The sequence below is a fragment of the Miniopterus schreibersii genome, assembly GCF_964146895.1.
Source record: "Miniopterus schreibersii genome assembly, chromosome: 3".
NCBI lineage: Eukaryota > Metazoa > Chordata > Mammalia > Chiroptera > Miniopteridae > Miniopterus > Miniopterus schreibersii.
Window position 1 is genome coordinate 3,906,185 of NC_138103.1, and position 27,032 is coordinate 3,933,216.

The 27,032-nt window shown below is 50.8% G+C and overlaps 1 protein-coding gene across 1 annotated transcript in view; it reads right to left on the bottom strand.

Moving 5' to 3' along the window:
• The window catches only part of OTOA (otoancorin), a gene marked incomplete at both ends in the record, with an annotated part of 118,253 nt that overhangs the window by 71,320 nt on the left and 19,901 nt on the right, over positions 1 to 27,032 (bottom strand). Inside the window, 14 exons of the mRNA XM_081131695.1 lie at positions 36 to 178; positions 5,249 to 5,404; positions 6,685 to 6,872; positions 9,681 to 9,810; positions 10,307 to 10,400; positions 12,233 to 12,423; positions 13,391 to 13,526; positions 16,484 to 16,557; positions 18,298 to 18,415; positions 18,588 to 18,646; positions 19,689 to 19,829; positions 20,611 to 20,778; positions 22,880 to 23,095; positions 25,165 to 25,288. Of these exons, the coding sequence (XP_080987821.1) occupies positions 36 to 178; positions 5,249 to 5,404; positions 6,685 to 6,872; positions 9,681 to 9,810; positions 10,307 to 10,400; positions 12,233 to 12,423; positions 13,391 to 13,526; positions 16,484 to 16,557; positions 18,298 to 18,415; positions 18,588 to 18,646; positions 19,689 to 19,829; positions 20,611 to 20,778; positions 22,880 to 23,095; positions 25,165 to 25,288 (1,938 nt within the window). The remainder of the gene's footprint in view (positions 1 to 35; positions 179 to 5,248; positions 5,405 to 6,684; positions 6,873 to 9,680; positions 9,811 to 10,306; positions 10,401 to 12,232; positions 12,424 to 13,390; positions 13,527 to 16,483; positions 16,558 to 18,297; positions 18,416 to 18,587; positions 18,647 to 19,688; positions 19,830 to 20,610; positions 20,779 to 22,879; positions 23,096 to 25,164; positions 25,289 to 27,032) is intronic.

The following is a 27,032-nucleotide window of genomic DNA, read 5'->3' on the forward strand; positions in this document are numbered from 1 at the left end:
CGTTCGACATTTTGCCCACTTAGTGTTTCGATTACCTGAATTCTGAGATCTTTATAAGTGAGATTTCGGTGGCATTCATGGCACACAGCATTGCACCAAGTCCTACTAAGTGGAAGCTCTTCAGATCCTGGATGCGATAGCCCGAATCCTCCAGGAATCCTTGCAGGATGGATTTAGCCTATAAAAATGAGGAAGGAGAGGAGATGGAGTATCCAGGGATGACCAAGAGGCCTGAGGGGACAACTCAGCAGCCTCCTGATGGGTCCCCCACCCCACTCCTGGACACAGTCCCCCTTCCAAACCATTGCCCCACTGCACGCAGGCTACCACGCTGGGTCTGTGCTCTGATCTGCAGAGGTGTCAGTAGGCAGTGAGGCTCTTGTGGCCTTCAGCAACATTAAAGGAACGGGGTCCTGTATTGTGTCTGCTGGCTCATCGCCTCAGTCCCTCATGACCTTCAGACAGCTTGGACATTTAAGTTCTTCTGCATCAGGATCCAAACGTTTCCAACATCTGTTTCCACAACTTTCTGACAAAACCTTACACTCTTCTGCTTTTGTGCCTTTGCTCACATCAGTCCTTCCATCTGAAGTGCCATCCCTTCATTCCCACTGTTAAATTCAACCATCCTTTTATTTGGGGGGTGCAAGTCCAATGTCACCTTCTTCATGAACTATCTCAGCCAGAATGAGTTTTTCTTTCTCTAAGGTCCTACAGAAATGTGTTTGCCCCCCACTCTTCAAACACATGGGATCTCTTCAATGAGCTTTCATGTAAGGGAGCTGATGTGCAGGGTCCCTGAAATTCTAGCATGGTGGCCATCCATTGTTCATGACCTTCCTGGAGAGTATTCTGAGTTCTAGGGGTGATTCGATGGCCTGGTCCTGACCAGTCAAGTCATCTTGCAGCCTGGCTGCAGTAAGTGGTTCTAGATTGGGGAAGTGATCCAGTCAGAACCTACCAGGACCCTAGCTGGAATAATTAGGAGAGAAGAGCTTTCTTTACTCTGGACTAGACATGGGAAGGAGAAACACCTGAATCTACTAGAATTCACCATATGGAAAGAGCCTGCCAACCCAAAGGAAGGCTGGGTCAAATGGTGGGAGACAGAGTCCTAACAACAGTGTTGAAGCCCCTGGATCCAGCCATTCCTGAACTCTGCCTATGAGCTTTTCAGTTATGGGAATCAATAAATTCCTTTGAGTTTGGTTTTCTTCCATTTGTAACTAAATGGGCCCCGATATATTTGATCTACCCACAACCTGAACAAGGATCCAGGTCGATCCATTGGAGATGAGCTGTACAATAAAGCCTGGTGCCCTCAGTGCTCGTGGGGGCAGGTGCAAATATTACAAGAGGACAAGAGCTCACAAGGCAGAGATGGAGAGGAGACAGCCAAGGATGAACATCTCTTGGATGGGAGTGAGGATCGCAGGGACACAGTGAATCCCCATGTTCCTTTAACATCGGTCCATCCCCATCACACCATGAGGATCCTTACAGTGTTGAGAGAAAGTGTTTGCCACAATTGTGATTTGTTAAAAAAAAAAAAAAAATTGTGATATGTAGCAGTGGAATTCCAGTTTTCATGTGGCCGTTGCTTTCCCATTTCTCTGGTCTGTTTAAATGCTATCTCTTCAGAGAAGACTGCCTGGATTCCCCCATCTCAGTACGCCTTTCCCCACTAGTTCCATGAGCACCTTGTCTATTATATGCTTCTAACTTATCACAATTTTTTACATTTTTCACCTTGATTGCTCACTTTTTTGTCTGTATCACACGTTTTTGTCTGAATCCCCAAAGACACACGCCACATCCAGCTAGTTCACTACGGTATCCCCAGCACCTGGCACAATGCCTGGCACATAGTAGAGAGTCGGTACGTTCTTTATGAACGAGGAATGAACGAGCAGCCGAGCGTGTGATCTGCAGAAGTTGTGGGCAACATGCACCCCTTTGAAATGGCATCGGATCGCTGCCTCCAGGTGGGGGGCTGGCTCGGGAGGTTTCCCGTGTTCCCACAGGACGTTGCCCTCGGTGACTACTCAGCTCCCAGGTTCTGTAGGGGGACCTCAGTGACACCACACAGACTTCAATGTCCTCGCCTGGCATTTATATGCATCCAGAATAATAACTAGTAATAGCGAACGCTTCCTGTGTGCCAGCACCTCACACATAGCACCTCGTCTAATCATCACGCCTGCCCTTTGAAGTGTGAGCAGTACCCCTATTCCACAGGTGAGGAAACTGAGGCAAGGAGATTAAGTAACTAAGCCAAGGTTACCCAGCTAGTAAGTAATAGTCCCAGAGTTAAAACCCAGACCCCAGAGCCTGTCCTCTTGGCCATGAAGATGTCGGGGTTGGAGAGAAGATGGGGATAAACTCTTCTATTAACCCTTCACACTCAGGTTTCCCAGTTGGTTCGCGCTCCCCCAGCTACGGGGCAGGCCCGTTCTAAAACGGAAGTGCAGAAATACAGTTCGAATAAAATTACTTTGAAGATGCGGCATTAAGTTGTCCTTGCCACTGGAGCCTGGAAAATGCAAGCTCGGCCTGCCGGGTGTTGAGCCAAAACATAGTTACTGGAAAGACGGGACCAGTGCATCGGTGACGGTTCCAAGGCCATGGGTGCGAACCTTTAAGTGATAACAACCACTGAAAAGTGAGCAGCTGTAAGTTTCCACCTCTGTTCATCCCGCCAGCTTCTAGGATAGCTTCTTCTTCCTCATGCTGGTTTTTAAGCTGAACTCTGTTCGTGTAGTTCAACCTAGAAGCACGCACTTGAGGGTTTGATTGGGAGCTAATGTTGAGGAACTGAGTGCAAACGATGCATGCAAATGTTAGGTTTCCACGTTTTCCTCAAACGTACCGGCAAATCTCACTGCCACCCATGTTAAAATTGCCAAGTTAAAATTGGTGCAAAAGGAAAGAGAGACTAGCTTCCAAGTTGGGTATATTTTTCTGCTTTCTCCCTGACTGTAACTAGAAGGGTTTTAATAGCGAAAGTGTGGTGTGTGTGGCACTTCTCAAACCAGTCAAAAGCAATTTAGAGTCACAGAGCCCAGGCTACAGAATGCCAGAGTGGAAGGAGCCTCAGACTGCTGGGTCTAGGGCATCATTCAGAGTGCTTCATGTGTATCAGCTCATTTCATCCTCGTGGCCAGGACCACGTTGCCCAACTCCAGGGGACACGGTTTACACTGTGTCCTACTTGAATGGTGCCACTCAGAGTTACGTGGCATGAGGTCCTGACTACAAAGTTCCTGAGATGGGGGACAGGCATTGGTTTGCCTGCCCAGTGTCCACTCTCCCTTCCTTTGCTGACACCATGCCTTTGGCAAACCACTTGGTATTTACTTCCTCTTGCTGCTCTAACAAATTACCACAAATTTAGTGGGTTAACACCACACACTTGTTCTCTTACAGTTCCTGAGGCCTTAAGTCTTAAAATGGGCCAGCAGGGTGTGTTCTTCCCGGAGGCTCTAGGGAGAACTCATTTCTTGCCTTTTCTGGCTTCTAGAAGTTGTCCATACTCCTTGACTCATAGCCCAACCTCAAAACCAGCAGCACAGCCCCTTCAGATCTCTCTGTGTCCCTCTGAGTCCATCATCACATCACCTCTGTATCTGTGGTCCTCCTGCCACCTCTTAGAAGGACCCTGTGATTACATCGGGCTCGCTGGACAATCCAGGATAACTCCCCATCTCAGGTCCTTAAATGTATCACATCTGCAAAGTCCCTTTTGCCACAGAAGATAACACATTCACAGGTTCTATGGATCAGGATGCAGACACCTTTGGGGACCTTTCTGCAGCCCACCATATACCCATCCCCACTCCCAGCTCATATGGACATGGTGAGATGGACCCCACTCCCTGGCCAACCGACATATCCTGCCCCTGACCACAGTGACTGCTCAGAAGAGGCAGTCACGTGATGGTATCAATGCTGGGACTTTTCAAAGACTAATGAGAAAGGGGTAGTTTTTTGTGGGGTTGCTAATTAGATAATATGTAAGCCTAGTGCTAAAGATGACCGCTGAGGGGTGCTGCCTGAGAATGCAGATAACACAGAGCAGCCGAGACTCCCCTTGCCAGCAATACAGTGGATTAACTTCCCTCCCAACTGAAACAAATTCTGGAGAGAACTTCTTCTTCAGCACTTGAAAGATTAACTGACAGGGCTCGCCCTCCAACAAAAACAACAATAAAACTGAACAATTATGTAAAATGGCTGTATTCAGACATTAGACAACAAGGAGCGCAGGACTATAATCCTGAAAAAAGGAAAGCAAATAAGGTGAACCCTAAAATTGCCCTGGTGCACTGCCCAGAGGCCGTTTCCAGGCCATGGAGCAGGGAAGGGAACCCAAACCAGGCCAGTGGTCCAGCTTAGTGGAGGACACATGGTCCAAGTTGGAGAGGTCAGGGAACCTATAATTGGTGGGGAAGTACTGGAGAGGAAAATGCTGCACAGACAGAGCTCACTCCAGAGATCTGCAGGGAGGCCTTCTCGAGGCTGGCTGAGTACTAATCTACACAGGCAGGAAGCAAAACTCCACATAAATATCAGACAGAGGCATCAGAAAGTAGTGGGCTGAACAATTCCCGGGGCTCATATGGAGTGAGAAAGAGTCCACATTCCCACCAGCCTGAGGAGAGAGGTCTTGAAATACATAGACCATTACTAGGCAGTATTCTCAGTCATGGGAATAAATCAACCACAGAATAAAGGTCACTCTACGCTTGCCCTAATCAAGCTCAAAAGGAAACCCCCCAAGTCAAACTGATCTGAAGGTAATTTAAATGTATGCCAGGGCAAAACCCAATACTCTTCAAAGGAATATAATTAAATCAAGCACTCAAAAATATAAAATTCACAATGCCCATCAGCCAGTCAAAATGATTAGGCTTGCAAATAAGAAAACATGGCTCATAATTAGGAGAAAAATTACTCAGTAGAAACAGACTCAAAATGAAAGTGATGATGGAATATTTGAAAGATGCAGCCCTGGCCAGTGTGGCTCAGTATGTTGGGTGTCATCCCATGCACCAGAAGGTTGCCAGTTCGATTCCTGGTCAGGGCACAAGCCCAGGTTGTAGGCTAATCCCCAATAAGGTGTGTGCAGGAGGCAACCAGTTGATGTCTCGCTCTCACATTAATGTTTTTTCTCTCTCTCCCTTTCCTTTCCTCTCTCTCTAAAAATCCATTTTAAAAAATCTTTAAAATTTCAGCAACATCTACCTACCTGTTCTGGGGTCCATTCTGACTGCTGGCTTAGGGAAGCCACGGTGTCGATGGAACTGAGATCCAGCTGCTCCAGCTCACTTTCATTAAGAGCCAGAGCAATGCGGCCCAGGGAGACAATGTGGTGTTCTCTCCAGGAAGAAGGCATGTCCCAGACCTTCATATGGAAGAAAGCCACATTAAACTGACCATTACTGACAGTGTTTAAAACATGGAGTAAATCTCTTTAATATATAAAGTTCTTTCGTAAATCAATAAGAAAAAAAATGATTATATTTGTTTTTAAAAATAGACAAAAGGCATGAAGAGAAAATTCACAAAAGAAGAAATAAACATATGGGGAAAGTTCAGTCTTGGTCATAATTTTTTTAAATGTATATTAACAACAATCAAAGAATACCATGTTGGCTGATGATACTGATAAGGAGTAGAAAGAATGATCATTTATGATGCTGGAGAGATGTGGGGACAAAGGATACCCTCATTTGTTGATGCTGAGAATATAAATTGGTACAGGCTTTTGAGAAGGGAATTTGGCTATAGGTAATGAAAGCTTTTAAAGTATTTATACTCTTTGACCCAGAAATTCTACCTCTGGGGATTTAACCTAAGTAAATAATGAGACAGTACCCAAAGAAACATTTGCAAATATGGACCTGGGGGTGTTAAAAAATATAAACAATCTAAAAGTCTACCAATTAGCTAAATAAATAAGAACCAGTCATAAAATAAAATACTATACAGCTATTTAAAATACTGACATAGATTTATATTTCTGATATGAAAATATGCCTTGTATACTGTTGTGTGTGGGCCGAAGTTGTTGAATAGTAGGTGAGTGTGATGCTATTTTTTGGTATGAAATATATAAATGTATTTCACACACAGACACAGAAATCTAGTGAGCTTCAGGTGGGTATTCCAAAATATTAACAGCGCTTATCTCTGGGAGAAAGGTTACGACTGATCTTCTTGACTATTTCTGACTTTTCTATAATAAATTTGGATTACCTATAAAAAGTAGTTATAAATATAATTTTAGGGAATTTAACATCGTAGCCCACCAGGGTGGCTATCCATTCCACAGCTATGCTAACGGCTGAAACAAGCCGCCCCAAGAGACCTTAATGAAAATGGCAACTTCTCCCGTCCGCTTTTTGCTCCTTACTGCTCCGCTTCCAGACGGATCTGAACAGCTCCTGAGCGAAGCTGCTGCCCGCGGCTCTCGGGTGGGGGAACGCAAGGCGCACTGGCCACAAACGCGGGTCCACGCGCCAGGCGCCGCAGAACGGGGCCCGCGGGGCCCAGGCCGGGCGGGAGGCTGGAAACCTCAGGCAGGGAAACCACCGAGGAACCGCACCGAGAGCCCGGGGAGCTGCGCGCCCAGCGCGCGGGGTTCTCCGCGTTATGTCAGCCGCTCCCCCCTCCGGGCCCTACCTGGACGGCCTTCTCCTTGAGGGCCGCCAGCTGAGGCCGCCCGAAGCCCCTGACGGCGCCCAGCAGCCCCACGCCCCTGAGGAAGGCGCCTTCCTCCATGCAGAGCAGGTCCCGGGGCGCCCAGCAGGCGTTGGCCTCGGCCAGCTTGACGATGTCGTCGGAAGAGGGAGCCTCGACTCCATGGCAACCTGAAAGTGGGGAGACTCGGGCACCAACTCAGGAAATGCCAGTCTGTCTTTCCTGAGATGAGTAACATGCGCCCCTGTCGGCTTTATTCCCGAGGGGCAGTGCAGCGTGGGAACCGGCGGCAGGGACGCAGGGACCAGTGTGAACCCCACTCTGCCATTTCTCGCTCAGCCACATGCACCCAGGGGACGCAGGGACCGGTGTGAACCCCACTCTGCCATTTCTCACTCTGCCACATGCACCCAGGGGACGCAGGGACCAGTGTGAACCCCACTCTGCCATTTCTCGCTCAGCCACGTGCACCCAGGGGACGCAGGGACCAGTGTGAACCCCACTCTGCCATTTCTCGCTCAGCCACGTGCACCCAGGGGACGCAGGGACCAGTGTGAACCCCACTCTGCCACTTCTCACTCAGCCACGTGCACCCAGTAGGAGCTCTGCAGCATCACAGCCGGGCGGCAAACTGCCTTGAGGGCAGCAGGAGCCGGTGGTGAAGATTCCGGCTGCAAATTCAAATCCAAAGCCACTTAGCCACTCTGTCCCTCAGCTTCCTCAACTATGAAATGAGGAGGAAATTCCCTTGTCAGATTTTTGTGAGGACTAACCGTGTTGTCATATATAAAGCACTAGTGTCAGGTAGACCACAAACACTCAATGCATACTTTTTATTATTTACGCCACCTGCCACCTCCCCCCACACACACACATTTGAGTTTGAAACCCAGAGCTAAGAGTTGCAGAATCATGAGAAAGGGTTGCTCCTGAAAGTGGGAAGGGAGGGTGATTTGCCCTCCATAAAAATCACAGAGGGGACTGTGGCCTTCCTGTCCCAGGAGAGAGGAGAAATGTTGCTTTTTTTTGCAACAGGAAAAACTGACCCATTTTGGTCTTTGAATAACTTGAAACTTACCTGGTCAAACCAGCTACCGACCCTCAATCTGGAAATGAGATATTGTCTTCATGGCCCAGACGTGCCCAACTAGGGAGAAAACCCAAGGCTCCTTGTCTTAAGAGCAATTCTGGACCCCCTGAGGCTAATAAGTGTCACCAGCACCACCCTAGCCCAGGGCATTTCCCAAGCCCTGTGGCCGCTCCCTTCTCATTGCACCTTCAACGCAAATTCACTGGACTCCAATAAAGGGGTGAAACTGGACCAGGTCAAGAGCACCATGCAAGGTCCTCAAACATCGTTGTCCTAACCCCCTTGGAGAAGACAGAGACCCATCCCTCCTAATGCCCAATCCCCACTTTCCAATGAAAACAGGGCCCGGTGACAGCACAGACCTGGCGGGACAGGAGCAGTGCCGGAGGGGTGGCCCCCACCGCCGCTGTGCTCCCAGGCCCGGCCAGAGCGGACAGTCAGCACGTACTTGTTGAATGAATGAGCGCACACACGGATTAACGAAAACGAAACCGAGCAGCGGTTCTGCTGACCCATCGGTTACTGTAAGAATAGCAGGAACCCTCACCCGAAACCCCTGACAGCTGGGACAGAGCAGTGGTAAGCGCCCCCTCCGGGTGCGGAAAGACTGGGGTGCTGCGACGTCACAGCTGGGCTGCGAGGCTGAGGACAGCGGTGAGCTCCTCCACATTTGGGAACAAATCCAAGAGTCGGCCCTTATGAACGCTGCGACTTTGGCCAAGTCTCTTCATCTCTCTAAACCTCAGTTTCCTTCGTCAAGGAAATGGGATGACAGGGCCCCCTCACAGGACAGAGGAAAGGACGAGAGCGCCCGAGCGACCATCGCCAGAGATAAGCATAAACCAGATGCTAACTCTTCTTTGCTGGAGGCCCGCTGGCACCCCGCCCCGGGGCGAGAGCCGGGGCCCTTAGGGCTTCTTCCGAAGGCCCCGCGAGGCTGGCCTCCTGTCTCACTCCACTCCGGCCACACTGGCCCTCGTTTCCCCTTCGTCTCCACTCCTGTCATGCTTCCTTCTGCCCGGAAGACTCTAAAACTCCAAGTACCCACGGGGCCCTCTCCCACGTTCCCTCGGGTCTTTACTCAAATGTCGGGTTCTCACTGAAGCGCCCCTTTTCAAATGACAGTCCCCCACCCGTACTCCCTGACCCCGTCCCTTGCTTTATGTCCCTTCTTGGCACTTATCACACAACATACTACTGTGTAACTTGCCATCTGGTTACCCCCCAAACATCTGAAAGCGAGCTCTGTGAGGGGGTTGTGTTCTGATCGCACAGCCCTGCTCAGGAGAGCAAGCACTGGCTGCCGGTCACGATTACTACAGTTATTATCGGGTCTGATTAACTTGATCTCCCCTGCCTGGCACAAGTCTGCACTGAGTAGGTGCACAATAGTAATAAAAATACTTAACACTTGCTGAGCATTTCCTACCTGCCAGGCACTGTTGGGAACATGTCAGAGCTTTAAACCCATTAGTCCTCACAATAACCTAATCAGGCAGGGACTTTTCTTGCCCCCGTTTTACAGAGGATGAACACTGAGGCACAGAGAGGTTAAAAAGCTTCCCCAAAATCACACAGCCAGTAAGCGGCAGACCCGGGGCTCAAACACAGCCAGCCTGGCCCCAGCACTGCAAATGCAGCCGCTCAGCCATTGGGGCCCCGTTAAGTCAGCCTCTTTGAAAAGCTGTTCCCACGTCCGCCTGTAAACTGCTAGCCTGGGTCAGACATGCTGATGTGCTTTCAATCCCTTTACAGAGGCGGGGTCCCCTGGCCGGTGGAGGAGGCTCACCACAATGTTGCTTTGCCAACATTTCATCCAGTCCCCTAGCCGAGGAGGCCTCTTGACGCCAGCGACTCATGGCAGGGGCTCAGGGACCCCGACACTCACCAGGGCTGGGAGCGGGGCTGGGGCCCCTCTCACTGCCGTTCCGGACAGATTCAAAGACAGCCCAGAGGAACTCTTTGGGGGGCAAGATCCTGGCCATCTTGGAGGCTGTCTGTTGAAGGATATCAGGAAACTGTGGGGCAGAGAAGATGAACATGGAGAAAGAAATAACAATTAAACACAAAGTGCAATCGGAGTGGCAGCCGTAACAGTACCTACGGCCTCAGGTTTCTCTTCCTCCTTAGTGGTTTCTCACCTAAGCCTAATCCCTGGCCCAGCCAACCCGGTTGCTTTACAGACTCCTATCAAACAGTGCTCGGCCTCAATAATAACTCAACAGATGCTCAAGGATGTAAGTACAGGTCATTTGCACAGGCTGGTCATGTGTGTGCATATGTAAGGCCTGGAACACACATGCGTGCAGAAAGAGCAGAGAGAAAATCACAGCTCGCAGGCCGTGGGCTAGTCAGCTGCCGCTCACTCCCTTTTCCTGCGCCTTGGCATCCCGCGCCCTTAGGGCAGGGAGGAAGTTCCAGAAAACACGCTGGCAGCAAGCCCAGGGGGTATAATGGATCACACTTTCCTCCCCTCAAACTCCTCAGCCTTCCCGACGACAGAACCCAGGGTACCTTCATGGCAACAGAGCTTAACTCATCTCCTGAGAAAAGTACTAGAAAGGGTCCCAAGTCCTTCGTCGTCTCAGCTGTCCAGTCCTGAGGGAGTCTACGAAGAGAGAGAAAGCAATGAATTGGAAAGCCATGCTGCTGTCCTTGTCCCACAGCATTCCTTCTTTCAGAAAGAGACTGTCTTCATGTGTGGAGGGCCTGTCAATCACATGCTCCCAGATTCCTGGCCAAGCCAATGTGCATGGGATGCAGGCCGACCAATCAGGATCATCCCTAGAAATTTTGATGGAACTACTAGAGAAGCTCTCTCTCTCTTTCTTCTGGTCTCTGGAGTAGTAAAAAAGATATTGGAGGCCATTCCTATCACCAGTGGAGATAATAAAGCCAAACCCAAGAACAGAGAGCTGAGGGATAGGAGGAGAATTCCTGATGACATCATTTGAGCTCCTGGATCCCACCATGCCTAAAGTCCACCCCTGCAGTTTTCCATCACATTTGATTTCTGAACTCAATAAAGTCCCATTTTGTAGCTTCAAATGAATAATTAAATTTCTGTCATTTACATCACAGCATTTCTTTCCTCCCCTTCCTTGATAGAACAGTAATGATCTATCTGTTTAAATTACCGTAAGAGTCTTCTCTCTTACAAGACAAAATTTCCCCTTGAATTTGGCAGGATACTAACAGCACTGATACAGAATCTCCTGTTGTTCTTATAGAGACCACAAGTGTCTACAGTGAAGTCCTCACACCATATTTGGTGACGTCTCTACAGGAGGTCTGCCCAGTGAGCAGTGACAACCCCTCTCTTAGGACCAGGCAAAACAACCCTGGCCAAAAAGCTCCCCCTTATCTCTTTGATTAAAAATATTATCCCAGCTCGGCTGGCATGGCTCAGCGATTGAGCATCGACCGACCTAGGATTCAGGAGATGGAGATTCAATTCCCAGTCGGGGCACATGCCCGGGTTGCCCGCTCGATCCCCAGTGGGGGCGTGCGGGAGGTGACTCTCTCATCATTGATGTTTCTCTCTCTCTCTCCCTCTCCCTTCCTCTCTCTGAAATCAATAAAGATATTAAAATATATATATACATATGTATATATATATAATCTCACTAGACCGTAAGCTCTACAGGGACAGGAACCACACCTGTCTCACTAACCATTCTCTCTTTGGCTCCAGCAGTAGACAGTGGCCACATACACAGTCCTATGGGCCAGGCACTGTTTAAGTCCTCTGCATGCATTAACTCAGTTAATCGTCACACCAATCCTATGGGGACAATTACTGTCCCCACTCTACAGATGCAAAAATAAAGTGCAAAAAGTTAAGTAACTTTTCCCAAGTCGCACAGATAGAAACAAAATTTTAACCCAAGGAGTCTTGGCTTCCAACTCCATGCTCTTAAAGTCTATATAGTGGTACAGTGCCTGGGATACAGTGATTTCTCTAAAAACATTTGCTGTCTAACCATTGACTGAAAGCTATGCCCTGCTCAACTATCTGACCAAGCTTCAGAACGTTCTCCACGGGAAAGAACAGTTCCATTTCCCCAGGGCACTCACTCACCCAGAGCCGACGAGGCCTCGATTATTTATACCATCATCGGCATTACTATTATTTCATATCGACAATGATACTACTACCTCCTTGCATATGTAAAGTGCTGTCTTTTCAAAACGCTTTCCCTTTCCGTGTGCCGAGACATATGGAGACAACCATGTGGGGCCTGAAGAGCAGCTACCACTGTCCTCATTTTACAGGGAATCTGAGGCCCAAAGAAGAAAGGTCACACTTGCAGAATAAGCCTAAGCGTCTGCCCTCATCCTGAGCTAGAGACTCTGTTTCGAGGGCAGGAGGGCCAGGGCTGGGTGCCCCTTGGCCAGCACAGCTGGGTGCCCACCTGGAGCTGAGCCCCCCCTCCTCACCCGTGCTGCTCCAGGAGCCTGAGCCTCACTGCAGCCTTCTGCTCGGGGCTAAGGTCTGGGCAGTCTCTGAGGCCGTGCAGGGCAGTGGCCCAGGCCCTGGGGGACACTCCGTGCTGGATGACAGCCGCTGGCAAGTGGCAGAGCAGGTTCCCCACGATGTCTACAGTGTACTCGTCGGCAATGGAGTTGTTCTGAAACCGACAAGTGGAGCTCATGAGAGGGCCCAGCAGGGCTCAAGATCTGTGATCCCTTAAAAACACTTCCTGTCCCCAAGCCTCGTAAAAAATCTGAAATCTGTATCGCCTGCCCTACCATGGACTAGTAAAGATACCACGGGGCCTGATCTCACCCCAGGAAGACCTGATTTTGCCTCTGGGGAGGGAGACCCCACAGGGAGCGAGTATGGACGGAAGCCTGGCACATGGTGGCGCCAGGTAAATGGGGGCTGTCACTTCTGTCGTTGCTCTGAGGAGACCCCAGAGTTCAACACCCATATAACAATAGTACATAAATGATAAAAGCAGCACCTCCAAGGTTGTGTATCCCTTGAAAGTTTCAAAGCTCTCCTCGACATGACAAGAAGAGCTGGCATTTACGGAGTCTTACTATGTGCCAGGACCATTCTAAGTGTTTGCAGGTCTCAGTCCATCATTCATCTTCAAAGTAACTGTAAGAGGTAAGTGCTAATACCATCCCTTTTTAAAGATAAAGAAACTGCCAGCTAGTGGCAAGGCCGGGTTCACACTACGGTGGTCTTCCCTCTGGGCCTTGGTACTAAACAACACCTTGCCTACTACACGCCCTTGGTAACTGTGAGAGAAGAGCTCTGTACCCATCCTGCAGACAAGGGACTCAGACTCAGGGGGGGAAGGTGACTTTGCCACAGCCAAAAGCCAATCACCAGCTGAGGCAGGTCTAGAACCCAGACTCAGTACTGTGCTCTTTCCAGTTGCCCAGAGCGGCCTCCCATCATTCGGGCCCCGGAATGAGAGTCCCCAGAACCAGTGGCCATGGCTGCCCCACCAAGCGGCTTCAGAGTGAGCTTGGAGACCCACAGCAGGCTTGAGATCAGCCAGATCCCAAGGGCTCCCCAGGATGGCCACAGAAGCTGAAGGGAAAGGGACATCAGTGAAAATGACACCCAGAAAGGTTCCTTACCAGGCACTGCTGCACTTTCCTGAGGACCAAATTCTTTTTGTGGGGATCTAAAACCAAGGAGTCCAACTGAATCTTCCCCAAGCTCATCAGAACAGGCACACATCGGGAGGCTGGGACAGCAGCCAGGTAGCGAGCCCTGGAGAGAGATGCGGAGACCAAGGGGAGGAAGACAGTAGCTGCTCTGGATTGCCCCTGAAATGAGAGCCTGCGTGCCCAGGAGCTGATCGCAAGGGTGTTCTTCAGGTGTTTGTTCTCCCAGTGACGCTGTGGCCCCTTTGGGCAGGTAACAAGCCTCCGACCCATCATGCGCCTCTCCTATGGACGGGAACCAAGCTTCCCATCATGCTCCTCTCCTATGGACGGGAACCAAGCTTCCCATCATGCTCCTCTCCTATGGACGGGAACCAAGCTTCCCAGGCTGCTCCTCTCCTATGGACGGGAACCAAGCTTCCCAGGCTGCTCCCCTCCAATGGACAGGAACCAAACTTCCCATCATGCGCCTCTCCTATGGACGGGAACCAAACTTCCCATCATGCTCCTCTCCTATGGACGGGAACCAAGCTTCCCAGGCTTCTCCTCTCTATGGACGGGAACCAAGCTTCCCATCATGCTCCACTCCTATGGACGGGAACCAAGCTTCCCATCATGCTCCTCTCCTATGGACGGGAACCAAACTTCCCATCATGCTCCTCTCCTATGGACGGGAACCAAGCTTCCCAGGCTGCTCCTCTCTATGGACGGGAACCAAGCTTCCCAGGCTGCTCCTCTCTATGGACGGGAACCAAGCTTCCCAGGCTGCTCCTCTCTATGGACGGGAACCAAGCTTCCCATCATGCTCCCTCCTATGCCTTAGCTGCACTAATCACAGAACAGTATCTCCATAGACATGCGCTGACTGATGGACTGATCACAGAGAGGTGAGGAAAGGAAAAGAGAAAGTAGACGAAGGAAGGAACAAAGAGGAAAGGGGTTAAAGTGGAAAGTGAGGAGAGAGTGAAGAGAGCAAGAGAAGTGACCCCCAATCCATCCTCTCCAGTCCAGAGCGCCCCTAGGCTCTCGACGGTGCATCTCAGCTGCGCAACAGCGCCCCCGAGTGGGGAGAAACCGGTTCAGTGCAGGAGGGGGAGTGAAAATGTTATTACAATGATTTGTGACCCGCCAAAGCTCAACCCTACTCAACAATATTATTCCTTGTCATTGCTCTCCTTAGGGAGAAAGTAAAATGCTCTCCTTGGGGAGGCAATAATGAGGTAAAGGTTGAGAAAGACTGCTCTAGACCCGTGCGCCCTGGCTCATCGCCACGTGACTGTTTCGAGACCAAATTCAACGTGCTCTTCCTCTGTGCCGTCCCAGACGCCTTTTGCCCTTTATCCCGAATGCCACTGCTACGGCCTTACTATTACTCAAGTCTCTCCTTGCCTCTCCCTTCCCAGCACCGCCGCCCTATTTATTTCATTTCTTCACTCACTCATTCAGCAGATGCACTGTGCTGGAGACCAGCTACGACCATGAACAAGACATGAGGGGCGGGGCTCTGCTCTCAGGATGCTTCATTCTAATGGGGGGGGGGTTGAAACCAGTGGATAAAACAAGTAATTTCAGCTGCTGCTAAGGGTAAGGAAGAAAATAAAGGGTCTGTGATGGAGAACGGTGGTGGGGAAGCCAGGAGAGCCCCTTCAAAGGCCGTCCTATTTGAGCTGAGACGAGGTTAAGTGGAAGGAGACAGCCATGCCAAGGCCCAGGTTACAGAAACAAGCTCCCACTGCCCTGCTTCCAGGCAAGCGCCCTGCACTCTGTCACAAGGCCAGTGCCCAGAACACAGGCAACCGCCTTGGGCCTCACACCGGCCCCCCTCGACCTGACCAGCCCTTGCTCCTCTGGCCTGCTCTCTGGTGCCCACTCTGTGATGTGCGCCCTGCACCCCCAGAGCTCTTCACCCCACTCGTCCCTGCTGGACGGAGCGTCCCTGTGCCCCTGCGGGAGTGTCCATCTTGAACTCTAACCCTGCCTCATCCTTCCAGCTTTAGTTCAGTCTCGTCTGGCCCTCCAGTCGGGAGAAGACATTCCCTCCTCTGCTCCCAGTGTCCATTGACTGTTCCCATGGTAACAGCACCTGGCCTTCTTGGAAAATCACCCCTTCACTCTAAATCCTTGTGCTCTGGGGTGGAGCCATTTTACTCTCAGCTCCAGTCAAAGTTACCCATCCTCCCAAGGCCAGGGATTGGGTCAAGGAGAGCAAACTGGCCCAATGTAGGCCAAGGAGAGTCAAACCCAAGTCTTATTGAGAAGAATGGGAGAGAAAGTCCTTTTTCCACCCGAATATGAAACTAGGAAGATGTATCCTTGGATCTGCCGGGGCCACCACAGAGAAACAATCTGCCTGACAGAGAACCTACAGAGGAAAGCTGGGCTAAGAGACAGATGACATCAGTTTAGCCCCTGGATCTAGCCATGCCTGAAATCCATCCCTGGACTTTCCAGTTACCTGAATCCACAATTGCCTTTTATTGCCTAACCCAGTTTGAGTTAAGACTCTGTCACTTTCAACTAAATATCAACTTAATATTATAATTGGCTTCATGCTTGCCTGTTTTCCCCCTATGAGTTTGGAAGCTCTTATAAGGGGATATTTAGCTATTACTAAGAACTAGTACATACTAAGCACTCAATAAATATTTTTTGAATGAATGAGGATAATAACAGCAAGAGGAGAAAGAGGGAAACAGTATCCAGACCATATTTTAAAAGTAGGATGTCTCCCCAGGCCTGGGTGCCCACGCATATCAGGTAAAAATCCCCACAGCTCACATCAGCCCTGACTCCCCCTGGAGCTTGAGACCAGCCCCAGCAGGACCTGCTTCACTGGCCTGGGCTACTTTGGTTTTGGCTTTTAAATAACAAGAAAAAGCAAAGGTCTGAAATATCTATGTGGGCTCAGAATTTAAGTCCTGGTTCTCAAGGGCTTCACTGTCCACGGCACTCTCCACTCTGCCTCTGGCTCCTCACAAAAACCCAGGGGGAGAAGCACTTTAGCCTGGGTGAGTCCCATCAGTCTTATTGCTGAGCCAGAAAAGGGGGCCCATGTTCACTTACGGGAGTGCAGCCAAGAGGAAGGGCTGCATAAAGGACCTGGAAACCTCCCAGTATTTCCACGCCAAACAATTAACCTGAAAGATTAAAAAAGTTCTAGGCATTTAGTGAAATAAGAGCAAACAAGATTGTGCTTTCCAGTGCCAAGCACCGATCTGAGCACTTTATATATGTTTTCTTACTTAATAGAGCACCCTATGGCCCAGTTTATGTGTGAGGGAACTGAAGTAGTAGCAAGATGAACACAAAAATTTAAGTCTGAGAATGTTCACAACAGTTTTGTTTATAATTGCAATAAAGTAAGATATCACCTTAATGTCCCTCAGTAGGGGATTGGTTAAGTAAATTATGGTATGTCCATTCAACAGAATACTACACAGCTACTTTGTTTCCACGGGGAAGATTTATATATATATTAATATGGAACAATGTCCATGCCCTATTTTATATATATATACACGTGCTGTATGTAAAGTTAAACAGAACAATCTATACAGTATGATCTCATTTGTGCTTTTTAAGTTACATGTAAATAGGTTTATATATACCAAAAAGCTCTCAAAGTCAAGAGTCAACTTCTCCCTGTAGTTACCCCAGAACAGGTACTCTCAGCCTCAACATTACTGCCACTGGGCAGGGGCAGGCAGGGAACCACGTGCTGTGGGGCTGCCACCTGCATTCTGGGGTGTTCAGCAGCCCTGGCCTCTACACACCACATGCCAGGAGCATCTCCCTCGAGTGTAACAACCAAATGCGTCTCCAGATATGTCCAAGTGGCCCCCTGTGAGAACCACTGTTCTAGGGGAAATTTTACTTTCTTTCTATTTTATATAATAATGATGTGTTTTCAGCAAAAAAAAAAAATGTAAACAGAAAAGGCAACTTTTCTAATGAACTGCTTCTAAGAACTGAAGAGAGTCCAGGTAAGGAGATTTGTTGGGGTGACTGTTCTGCTCAAACACATAGGTCATCCTCAAAGCAGTTCTGACCTCCCTCATCCTTCCATATAGCTCAATGGAGCTCACCAGGGATTGGTCAGAAATGCAAACTATAGGGTATCACCCAGACCTACTTGAAGAAAAAGTCTGCAATCTGTATTTTTAAGTTTTATTGAGGTGTAATTGTATGTAAAGAACTACACTGTATTTAATGTGTAAAGTTTGATGAGTTTGGACATATGCAAATGCCCATGAAACCATGACCTCAGTCAAGGTCACAGGCAGGTCCCACGCCTCCCACGGTGTCCCTGTGCCCTTTCATTTTGTTTCTGTGAGAAGAGCATGTAACATGAGATCTACTCTCTTAAACTCTGAAGTGCAGGGAAGCGCAGCACTCACTGCAGGCACCGCGCCGCACGGCAGACGGCCCTCAGCAAACGAACTGCTCAAGCCTTGCTGCCCCGCGCTCCCAAAGTGTGAAAGAATGTCCACAACCATCCGGAAAAGGAAGTTTTCAGTGAAAAGGGAAACACTCTTAGAGCAGTGCTCTGGTCTGGCTGCCGCTTGCCAGGATGAGCATGCTGGGTGACAGAACGGCCTTCGGTCTGGGGGACATAATTATGAACGTGCACAACAGTGATACCTTCCAAGTGTTTTTTAAGGCTCAAATCAGAGTATGGGTAACCAATCTGTGGAAATTCTGGCTGTGAAGACAGGGGTATTGGGGGCATTTAAGGAAGGAACTGGACAGAGCCTGGCTCAGTATTTGGCCCCACATCAGCCCTGGCGTCAGAACAATCCCGGCATCCATATCTTAAGATGCCAGTCAATGCAGGGTCGGCTCCCGGGGTGGAAAGAGAAACAGAAGCAGGAGAGTACCTGATAGGGCGAAAGCAGAGAGAGGCTGCTCTCGAAGGACTGGAAGTGGGCCAGGAAGGAGTCGGCGCTCAGGGCATCAATGTGGGAGCACGTCACACCTTTGACCAGCTGCCCTGCACTAGAAAACAAGACAGGCGCCCGAGAAGAACGGGGAGGGTAAGGCAGGAAAGCAGGAGAGAGCGAAGGCATCGCCTGTCTGACACAGGCTGCAGGAGGGACCGTTCAAGTCCCCCCGCTGGGAAATCAGGCTCCCACACGCCCACGGCCCCAGGCGAGCTGCGCTCTCCTACCTCAGCAGCTCGGCGGGCCTCCTGCTGCTCTTGGACAGGAGCTCATAGAGGAACAGGGCCTGGGGGGAGAGAACACGGCATCCTCGGTGGAGCACTCGCTCACCTTGGTGAGCGCGCGGTGTGCCCGGCACCGTGAAGCCCTATGGGGAAGGCACAACACGATCCCACTTTACAAATGGGAAAACAGAGGCTCACCAGGCCGTCGCCGGCCCAGGACCATACAGTTGCTACGTGGCAGAGCTGGGACTTGAACCGGCAGCAGAGCACGTGCAGAGCCCATGCTCCGGCAGCCAGGCACGCCCCGTGCTCGTGCTCGGGAGGTGAATGGGGAGCTCGCTGCTGGGAGCTCAGTGTACTTCCTAGGCTTTGTGAGGAGGCTACCCAGGCGAGGACCCTCTGAAGCCCCGATGTCCTTGCCCACCTGGCAGTTCCTGGACATGTGGCATCCCAGCAAGCAAAAGCAGGCGAGATGGATGAACAGGCAGGATGGGCCAGTGAAGCCAACTACATGACTGGAAGGTGGGAACTTTCAGGCCCAACCCCTGATCTCCAGGGAGGGGAGGGGCCTGGAAGTTCAATCAATCACCCTTGGCCAACGAGTTCATCAATCGTGCCTGTGTGATGAAGCCCCATAGAAACCCAAAGGACAGGGTTCTGAGAGCTTTGGGGCTGGTGCACACATGGGGATGTGGGGAGAGTGGCACCCGGAGAGGACACGGGCGCTCCGAGCCCCTTCCCCACACCTTGCCCTGAGCATCTCTCCCATTGGCTGCTCCTGAGTTACACTCTTTCCTAATAATCCAGTGATCTGGTGAGTAAAATGTTTCTCGAAGTTCTGTGAGCCGCTCCAGCAAACTCACCAAACTCAAGGAGGGTGTCATCAGAGCCTCCCGTCTATTGGTCAGAAGCACAAGTGACAACCTGGGCTAGCGACTGGGACTGAGCCCCTTAACCCGTGGGATCTGACGCTCCCTCCAGGCAGGTGGTGGCAGAATTGAGTTGAATTGTAGGACCTCCGGGCTAGTGTCAGTGACATCCTTGTTGGTGTGGGGCCCCCCACGCACACCTCGGAGCTGGCACGGGGACCCTCAGAGGTCATACCTGACTCCTCCGGAGCTCCTTCTCCTTTAGGGCAGTAGAGTTGAGTCCAGGTTCCCTCCTTAAATCGAAGAGAGACACTTCCTTAAAGAGAGCCCCTTGTATTTCCACAACACCCGCGGCGGTACCTCCTGCTTCAGTCATCTGCCAAAGCGAGAAGACGCTCACCAACAGCCAGCGGCAGGAAGACGCTCACCGACAGCCACAGGGGAGCAGACGCCCGCCAGCAGCAGCATGGCAGGTGCCCAGCTCTGGGAAAGGGCCGGGCACTGTGTCAAGTGCTTCCCAGGCACAAAATCCATCAGATCTGCTCAGCAAACCTATTCATTGCCCCCATTCTATAGCTAAGAACACCGAGGTGTAACGAGTAATTGGTGATAAGTGAGATTTAAGCCCAAGTCTGTCTTATTTCAAAGCTTGTGCTCTTTAGTTTCGCCATATGTGCCACTGCTGCCTGCAAGGTGCTGACGTTTCGGGCCAAACCTCTTGTATTTGGTTTCTTGAAAGATTTTGCCCTTGGAAAAGGCAAGTCTGAGAGAAGAGAATGCCCCAGAGACCCACTGCCGAGCGAGGGAGAGGAGCTCGTGAGGCTGAACCACGGAAGGGGCTTCGGAAGCACTCCAGGGGCTTCAGAACTCATTTTTAGATTGGAAAACAAACTTTTAAAATGTTACTATATTAAGAAACCTAATTTAAGAAAAGTCTTCCAGGTTTGAATTGCTAGGGAGAGGGTGTCTGGGAAGAAATATAACCTGACCAAGGGCTCTCTCTGGGAGAGAGGGAAGGCAGGTGTCAGAGGAAGGTGCTCTCCAGGCTCAGAACCACCCTCACAAAGACTGAGCCAACCCCCGCCCCCAGGCTGTGTCCCCACCACTTGCTCCCCAAACCCCAGAGAGCCTGTGGCCGAGGACTGGACCCCCCTCACCTTGCTGAGGATGCCTTGCTGCTGGGTGGGCGACAGCTCGGACAGGTGCAGGGAGCCGGGGCTTCTCAGGAGCTGTGCCAGGTCCCCAGGGTCCATGCTGTGGAAGGCCTGGGTGCCCACCCCGGCCAGCAGCACGCCCATCTGGCTGACACTGTGCCAGGACAGCACCTGGGCAAGGACCAGCCATGAGAATCGAGGCTCTGCTCTGTCTTTCACCTCACGGCATTTGTCAGGACCCACTGCGGGCCGGGTATCAGGGTGGCCGCCAGGTGTACCAGGGTGTGCTGCCCTCCCAGGCCCCCCTTCCTCTAACAGGAGAGACCGTTAAATATCAAAAAACAGGAGCGTAATGGCTCCTGGGGGGAGGGGAGCGTGCTTTGCTGCCTGAGACCACAGCACAAATACGGGAAAGCAGTGGCCCATGCACCACATTTTTTGTGTGTTTTCAATTTGAACTAGTTGACAACATTTAAAATATGGGGAATTCCCATAAAAATCCAGATTTGAGTCTCTGGCTTTTTAAAAAATCTGAACATCAGGCAATATGGGCCCACACTGCAACAATGGGCAAGACCTGAGCAGCAGGTGCCCCTCAGGTAGGCCCGGGGCCCTGTCTACCCAGCCCTGGCCCCTCTCACAATGCCTGAGGCCACCCATGGTTCTCTTACGTCACCTGGCAAGCACCTGACATAGCAAAGCCCCTGATTCATTTATCTCCGTGCAGAAACCCGGAGCTGAAATAAAGATATGTTTTGGGATACGAGTCTGATATTTTATGACAACTCTGACTGTAGCTGGCACCCGATCAGAAACGATGGGTGTCTCCTCCTACTCCTTCAGAGTGAAGATGCTGGGTGGCTTTCCATACAAACAGGAACAGTCCTTGGTTCTATAGAAAGACGGCTGAGTGGCTTCCTTTAGTTATGCTCTATAGAATGATAGCCTCGCTGTCCCCAAAGAAGGCAAGACCTTTCCAACTCTTAGCTTCTTGGTAAAAGTCACCTTGTAGGAAGAGCTGGCTACTAGGAAAGAGATGAGCCACTTGGTCCAGGGCTGGGAGAAACGAGACAGTCTCCCTCAGCTAACATCAATTCACAGAGAAACGGGCAGGTCAACCCAGGTGGCCCCAGTCAAAGCAGGGAAGGGCTGCCAAGCCTTCAAACTAAAGTCACCGCAAGGCTAGGAGGGACCAGATGCGTGGGCTGGCCTTGGCCTGAGTCGGAAGGTGAGGACGGGCTGGGCAGTGGCCATGGAGCCAAGATGAGGTGGTCAGCGTGGGAGCTGAGCAAGCAGGCTCTGAAGTCAGATGCCCTGGGTTCAGTCCCAACTGTGTCCCTTTTGTGTGGCTTCACCAATTCCCTCATATGCTCCATGTCTCACATGAGTGACCTGGGGAATGAAAGTTGTAACACTATTGATCTCATAGGGTTGGTCGTAGGTTTAAATAATTAACTCACTTAGAACAGAGCCTGGCACACGGTGAGCACTTAATAAATGTTTGTTGTCGTATTGGAATTGGTCCCAACCCAATCCTAAGGAGCCACTTTGCTTCCTGGGAAGTGGCTATGAGTGTGACCTAAAAGAGCAGGACCCAAAACGTTCAGGGCTCAGGGCTCAGGGTTCTGGAGCCCTTTCCACTGGGCCCAGCACAGAGAGACTAATACCCCAAGAAAAAGGCCCATTTCCCACCGGGAGCAGCAGGAGCATAAACCAGATACATGCTCCCTGGTATCGCCAGGGCCACATGCAGGAGACAGAGCTGGGACTGAACCAAGGGCGTCTGGCTTCAGAGCCCACTTGCTTAACTCCCTCTGAACAGGACCTTCTGTGGGGACAGTTTCCTCTGGGCAGCCTGAGGCTGGAATAAAATAGCATTATCTCTGATCCCAGGCTGAGGGATGTGTTAGCCGCCTCGACCACTAGCAAGAGAGTCCCGGGGCGAATCCCACGCTTTGCCCAAAACTCAACGGGCGCTCACGCTCACTGAGCTCACCCTCCAGGTCACGTGCTCTTCCAGCCTCTTCCTGTGTCCTGACTACATAATCCGAGCAGCCACCTACGGAACAGACGGCAGGGCACCCATCCTAACTTACAAATGGGGAAACTGCGGCAAAGAGAAGTCAAGCCAATTGTCCGAGGCAGCAAAGGTGCAGCTGGTAAGTGGGAGATCAAGGATGTGGACCCAGGAGGCCTCCTCGGCACTGTTCGCTGCGTGCGCGGGGCTGGCCCGGGGCCGGGCCCTGAAAAGGGGTCCAGAACTCCCACTCACCTTCTCATGCGCCAAGTATTTGGCGGACAAGATGATGGCCTGGCTCTTGGCCCAGCCTGACACCTGGTTGAGGGTGGAGATGGCGCCGCGCACAGCCTCGGGGGAGAGGGACTCCAGCTGCCTGTGGGTCAAGCCCACGACCGCGTCCGACAAAGAGCCCAGGGTCTCGTTCAGGGTCTGGTTCTCCGTGGCAATGTCCAGGAGGTCAGCTTTGAGCTAGCAGAGGAGCAGGCCAGGATGGGATGGACAGCCAGCAGGACAGGGGCTCCCTCTGACTCCACCCCCCACCCCACCCGCCTCACCCACGGGAGAGGGACCCGGCCTTGCCCAGAGAATGAGTCACCCCAGGGAGAGCCCCGCCTCCTCTGGCCTTGACCTTAATATGCCGCAGTTGACTTTGTGCTTTATTTGTTTCTTTTAAATCCTCACCTGAGGATATTTTTTCCATTGCTTTTCAGAGAGAGTGGAAGGGAGAGAAGAGAGTAGAGAGAAAAACATGGATGTGAGAGAGACATCGATTGGTTGCCTCCTGCACCCACCTGACCGGGGCCAGGGATGGAGCTTGCAACCCAGGTACGTGCCCTTGGCCGGGATCAAACCCGGGACCCTTCAGTCTGCTGGCCGACGCTCCAGCTACTGAGCCAAACTGGCTAGGGCTGTGCTTTATTTAAATATTAATTTGTTCCTAAGGCAGAGGAAATTTTGTCAGCTTCACCCATAACGCCACCACTCTCTAGCATCTGCTTTCCTTTTGTGACCGTGAACTCTACAACTGTATATATGGCTGTTTTCCTTCCATGAAATATCCAGGGGTTTTTATGATAATCTATATTATCTATTTTATACAATCTATATAAAAGTAATTCTCAACAGTAACAAAAAGTAAAAGTCTCCTGAGAATCCTGCCTCATACAAATAACCACGATTGGTAACGGCATGTATAGACTCCTAGAACCTCTCATGCCTTTATAAATATGTACTTTATCAATAAACTATGGTGCATGGTCTTTACGTAATCATAATATGAACAAAAGTGCACTTTTTTGTATTTTTCACTGAAAATGATTTCTTACAAATTTTCACGCTCTGTGATCACCTTAACAATCATTAGCCCGGCCGGGCGTGGCTCAGCGATTGAGCGTCGACCTAGGATCCAGGTGATGGGGGTTTGATTCCCAGTCAGGGCACATGCGCGGGTTGTGGGCTCCATCCCCAGTTGGGGGCGTGGAGGAGGCAGCCGATCAATGACTCTCCCATCATCGATGTTTCTATCTCTCTCTCTCCCTCTCCTTTCCTCTCTCTGAAATCAATAAAGATATATATATAAAAAAAAAACCCAACAATTATTTTATTATATGTCTGTCCAGCTATAGTCGATTGTTTCCCAACTGCTTCCATGTTACCTCTTGTAACATAACCTCTGCGCAAAAGAAAAAAAGCAAGCAGGGCTCCTGTATGAACACCTGAATTTGTATGAACAACGTATGTATTCGCTTTACATGTGTGTACCCAGTGTTCCAGGCAGTCCTGAAACGGACACTGGGGGGCAGCAGAGGGAAGTGAGAGAATAGCCGTCCCAGCGCCCGGTTCTCCCAGTTCAGCTGGTCTCCTTCCCTAGCTCTGGGCTCTCGGCTCCCACACCTGTGCCGTGAGGCGGTGGACAGATCAGAGCTTCTCCACGCGTGGTCCTTGGCCAGCAGCAGCCGCAGAACCTGAAGCTTGTTAGAAACGCAGAGTCACCCTAGCCAGTTTCGCTCAGTGGTTAGAGCAGTGGCCCACGACGGAAGGGCCCCGGCTCGATTCCAGCCAAGGGCACTTACCTCAGTTGCAGGATCATCCCTGATCCCTGACCCCGGTTGGGGTGCATGTGGGAGGCAACCAATCGATGTCTCTCTCTCACACCAGTGTCTCTCTCTCTCTCTCTCTCTCCCTTACACTCTCTCTGAAAAGCAATGGAAAAAATATCCTCAGGTGAGGACTAGAAAGAAAAGAAGGAAGAAACGCAGAGTCTCGGGCCCCACTCGGACCTGTGGACTCAGATCCCCAGCTGGCCTCCTGCATCTTAAGTCTGAGGTGGCCTCTCTGACAGAATGTTTATCTAACCAAGCTTTCCTACACTGTCTTGTGTGCTCCCTCCTGTTTTAAGCTCACGTGTTTGAGATACCCTCTACTCTGGCTGGATCCGATTAACCTTACGTGTTTCTCTCAAAGCTCGGGCAAGACTCCCCATTTCTCTGGCTAGAAAAACTGAGGCCAAGGCCCAGGGCTGTGCATCCCGTCTGCACCTTCTGCACGCCAGCCTGGAATCCCCTGAGCCGGCTGCACTTGATCATCTGGTGAAGGAGGACTTGGGCCATGGCGGCGTCCAGCAGCTCCAGGTCTCCGTAGAAACAGATGAGCAGCCCCAGCCTGTGTGGGAGGACAAGGGGCGCTTGCACAGGGCGCACTGACGGGCAAGCGACTTGCTCAGGACAAGTGGTGGAGCTGGGACTTAAAGCTAGAGCCATCCGACTATGGCATGTCTCCTCCTGGGCGGTAAGGGGCATGAGAGAAGCATGGTGCCGAGTTAGCCACAGAAAACGCCCCATTTTCAACCTGGATATAAGGTGCTGTCCACAGAGGGATTCTCTGGGGCGCAGATTCATTTCCAGGGTGCTTTACAACCTACCCTCCCAGATGATAATGAACTTCGAAAGGAAAGAAAAAGACAGGAGACAGAAGAGAGTAGGGGCAGAAGTGGGATTTGAACCCTGGTCAGCTGGGAGCACTATACGCAGTGGTTAAGAGCATAGCTTCAGGCCACTGGCGTGTGAAGCCCGGCTCCACGGGGTCTCCAGCAAGTTGCTCAAGTTCTCTGCAAGGCGTGCAGGGCGGGCGGCCCCGTGAGCCTTTGCTAAAGGGGAGGTTTGCTTTGCTCATCAGATCCCGTCGTAATAAATGTGATGAGTGAGGGCCGAGCGAGAAGCAGCAGGGGAATGACTCGCATGCCTCCTGGCGGATTCTGAGCACGCTCGCTAACGATGCTCCCGGCATTAGTGTGATAGCTCCTCGGCCTGGCACGGCTGGGCCGCCCGCTCAAGGACGCTGACATGCTCAGACGTGTCCACAGGGCAGCAACCAGGTCAGGGAAGCGTCTGAAATTGTGTCTAATGAGAAAGATGACTTGGGGGAGCGAAGACTGAGTATGAATAAGCACGTTAAGAATAACTGATGTTTCTTGAGCATTAACTGTGTGTCCGGTGTGTGTGATCCTTGCAAGGACCTTAGTGAGGTAGGCAGGCTGTTGTCTCCCATTTCATAGATGGGGAAAGGGAGGCAGAAAAGAGCAGTAACACTGCCAAAATCACACAACTTAGGAGTTGCAGAGCCAGGATCAAACCCAGGAACTCTGGCTCCAGGTCCCACTAAGCTATTCTTTGTGTAACTATAGAAATACGGGACCCATGCTAATGGGTGAAAATTCCTAGGGATGGAGGAACGCGGGGTAACAGTTTTATATAAGAACATTCTCTACAAGTGAGTCTGAAAAACTTTAAGGTAAGCCCGGCCGAGAATGGCTCAGTGGTTGAGCATCAGCCTAGGATCCAGGAGATCGGGATTCAATTCCCGGTCAGGGCACATGCCCGGGTTGTGGGCTCGATCCCCAGTCAGGAGCGTGCAGGAGGCAGCCAATCAATGACTCTCTCATCACTGATGTTTCTCTCTCTCTCTCCCTCTCCCTTCCTCTCTCTGAAATCAATAAAGATATTTAAGCCTGGCCGGGCGTGGCTCAGTGGTTAAGCGTGGACCTAGGATCCAGGCAATCAGGGTTCGATTCCCGGTCAGGGCACATGCCCGGGTTGCGGGCTCAGTCAATGACTCTCTCATCATTGATGTTTCTAAGCTCTCTCTCTCCCTCTCCTTTCCTCTTTCTGAAATCAATAAAGATATATTTTAAATAAATAAATAAATAAATAATAAATAAATAAATAAATAAATAAATAAAGATCTTTTTTAAAAAAACAAAAAACAAACTTTAAGGTAATACCTTAAGCATTGTGACAATAAGGCCCTGGGAGTTCCCTCCCCACTGCACACCCCATCCCCCGATATTCAACCCTCTGGGGTCACACCTCCTGCCCCTCCCCCTGCTGGAAAAGGTTCCTGGGGGTTC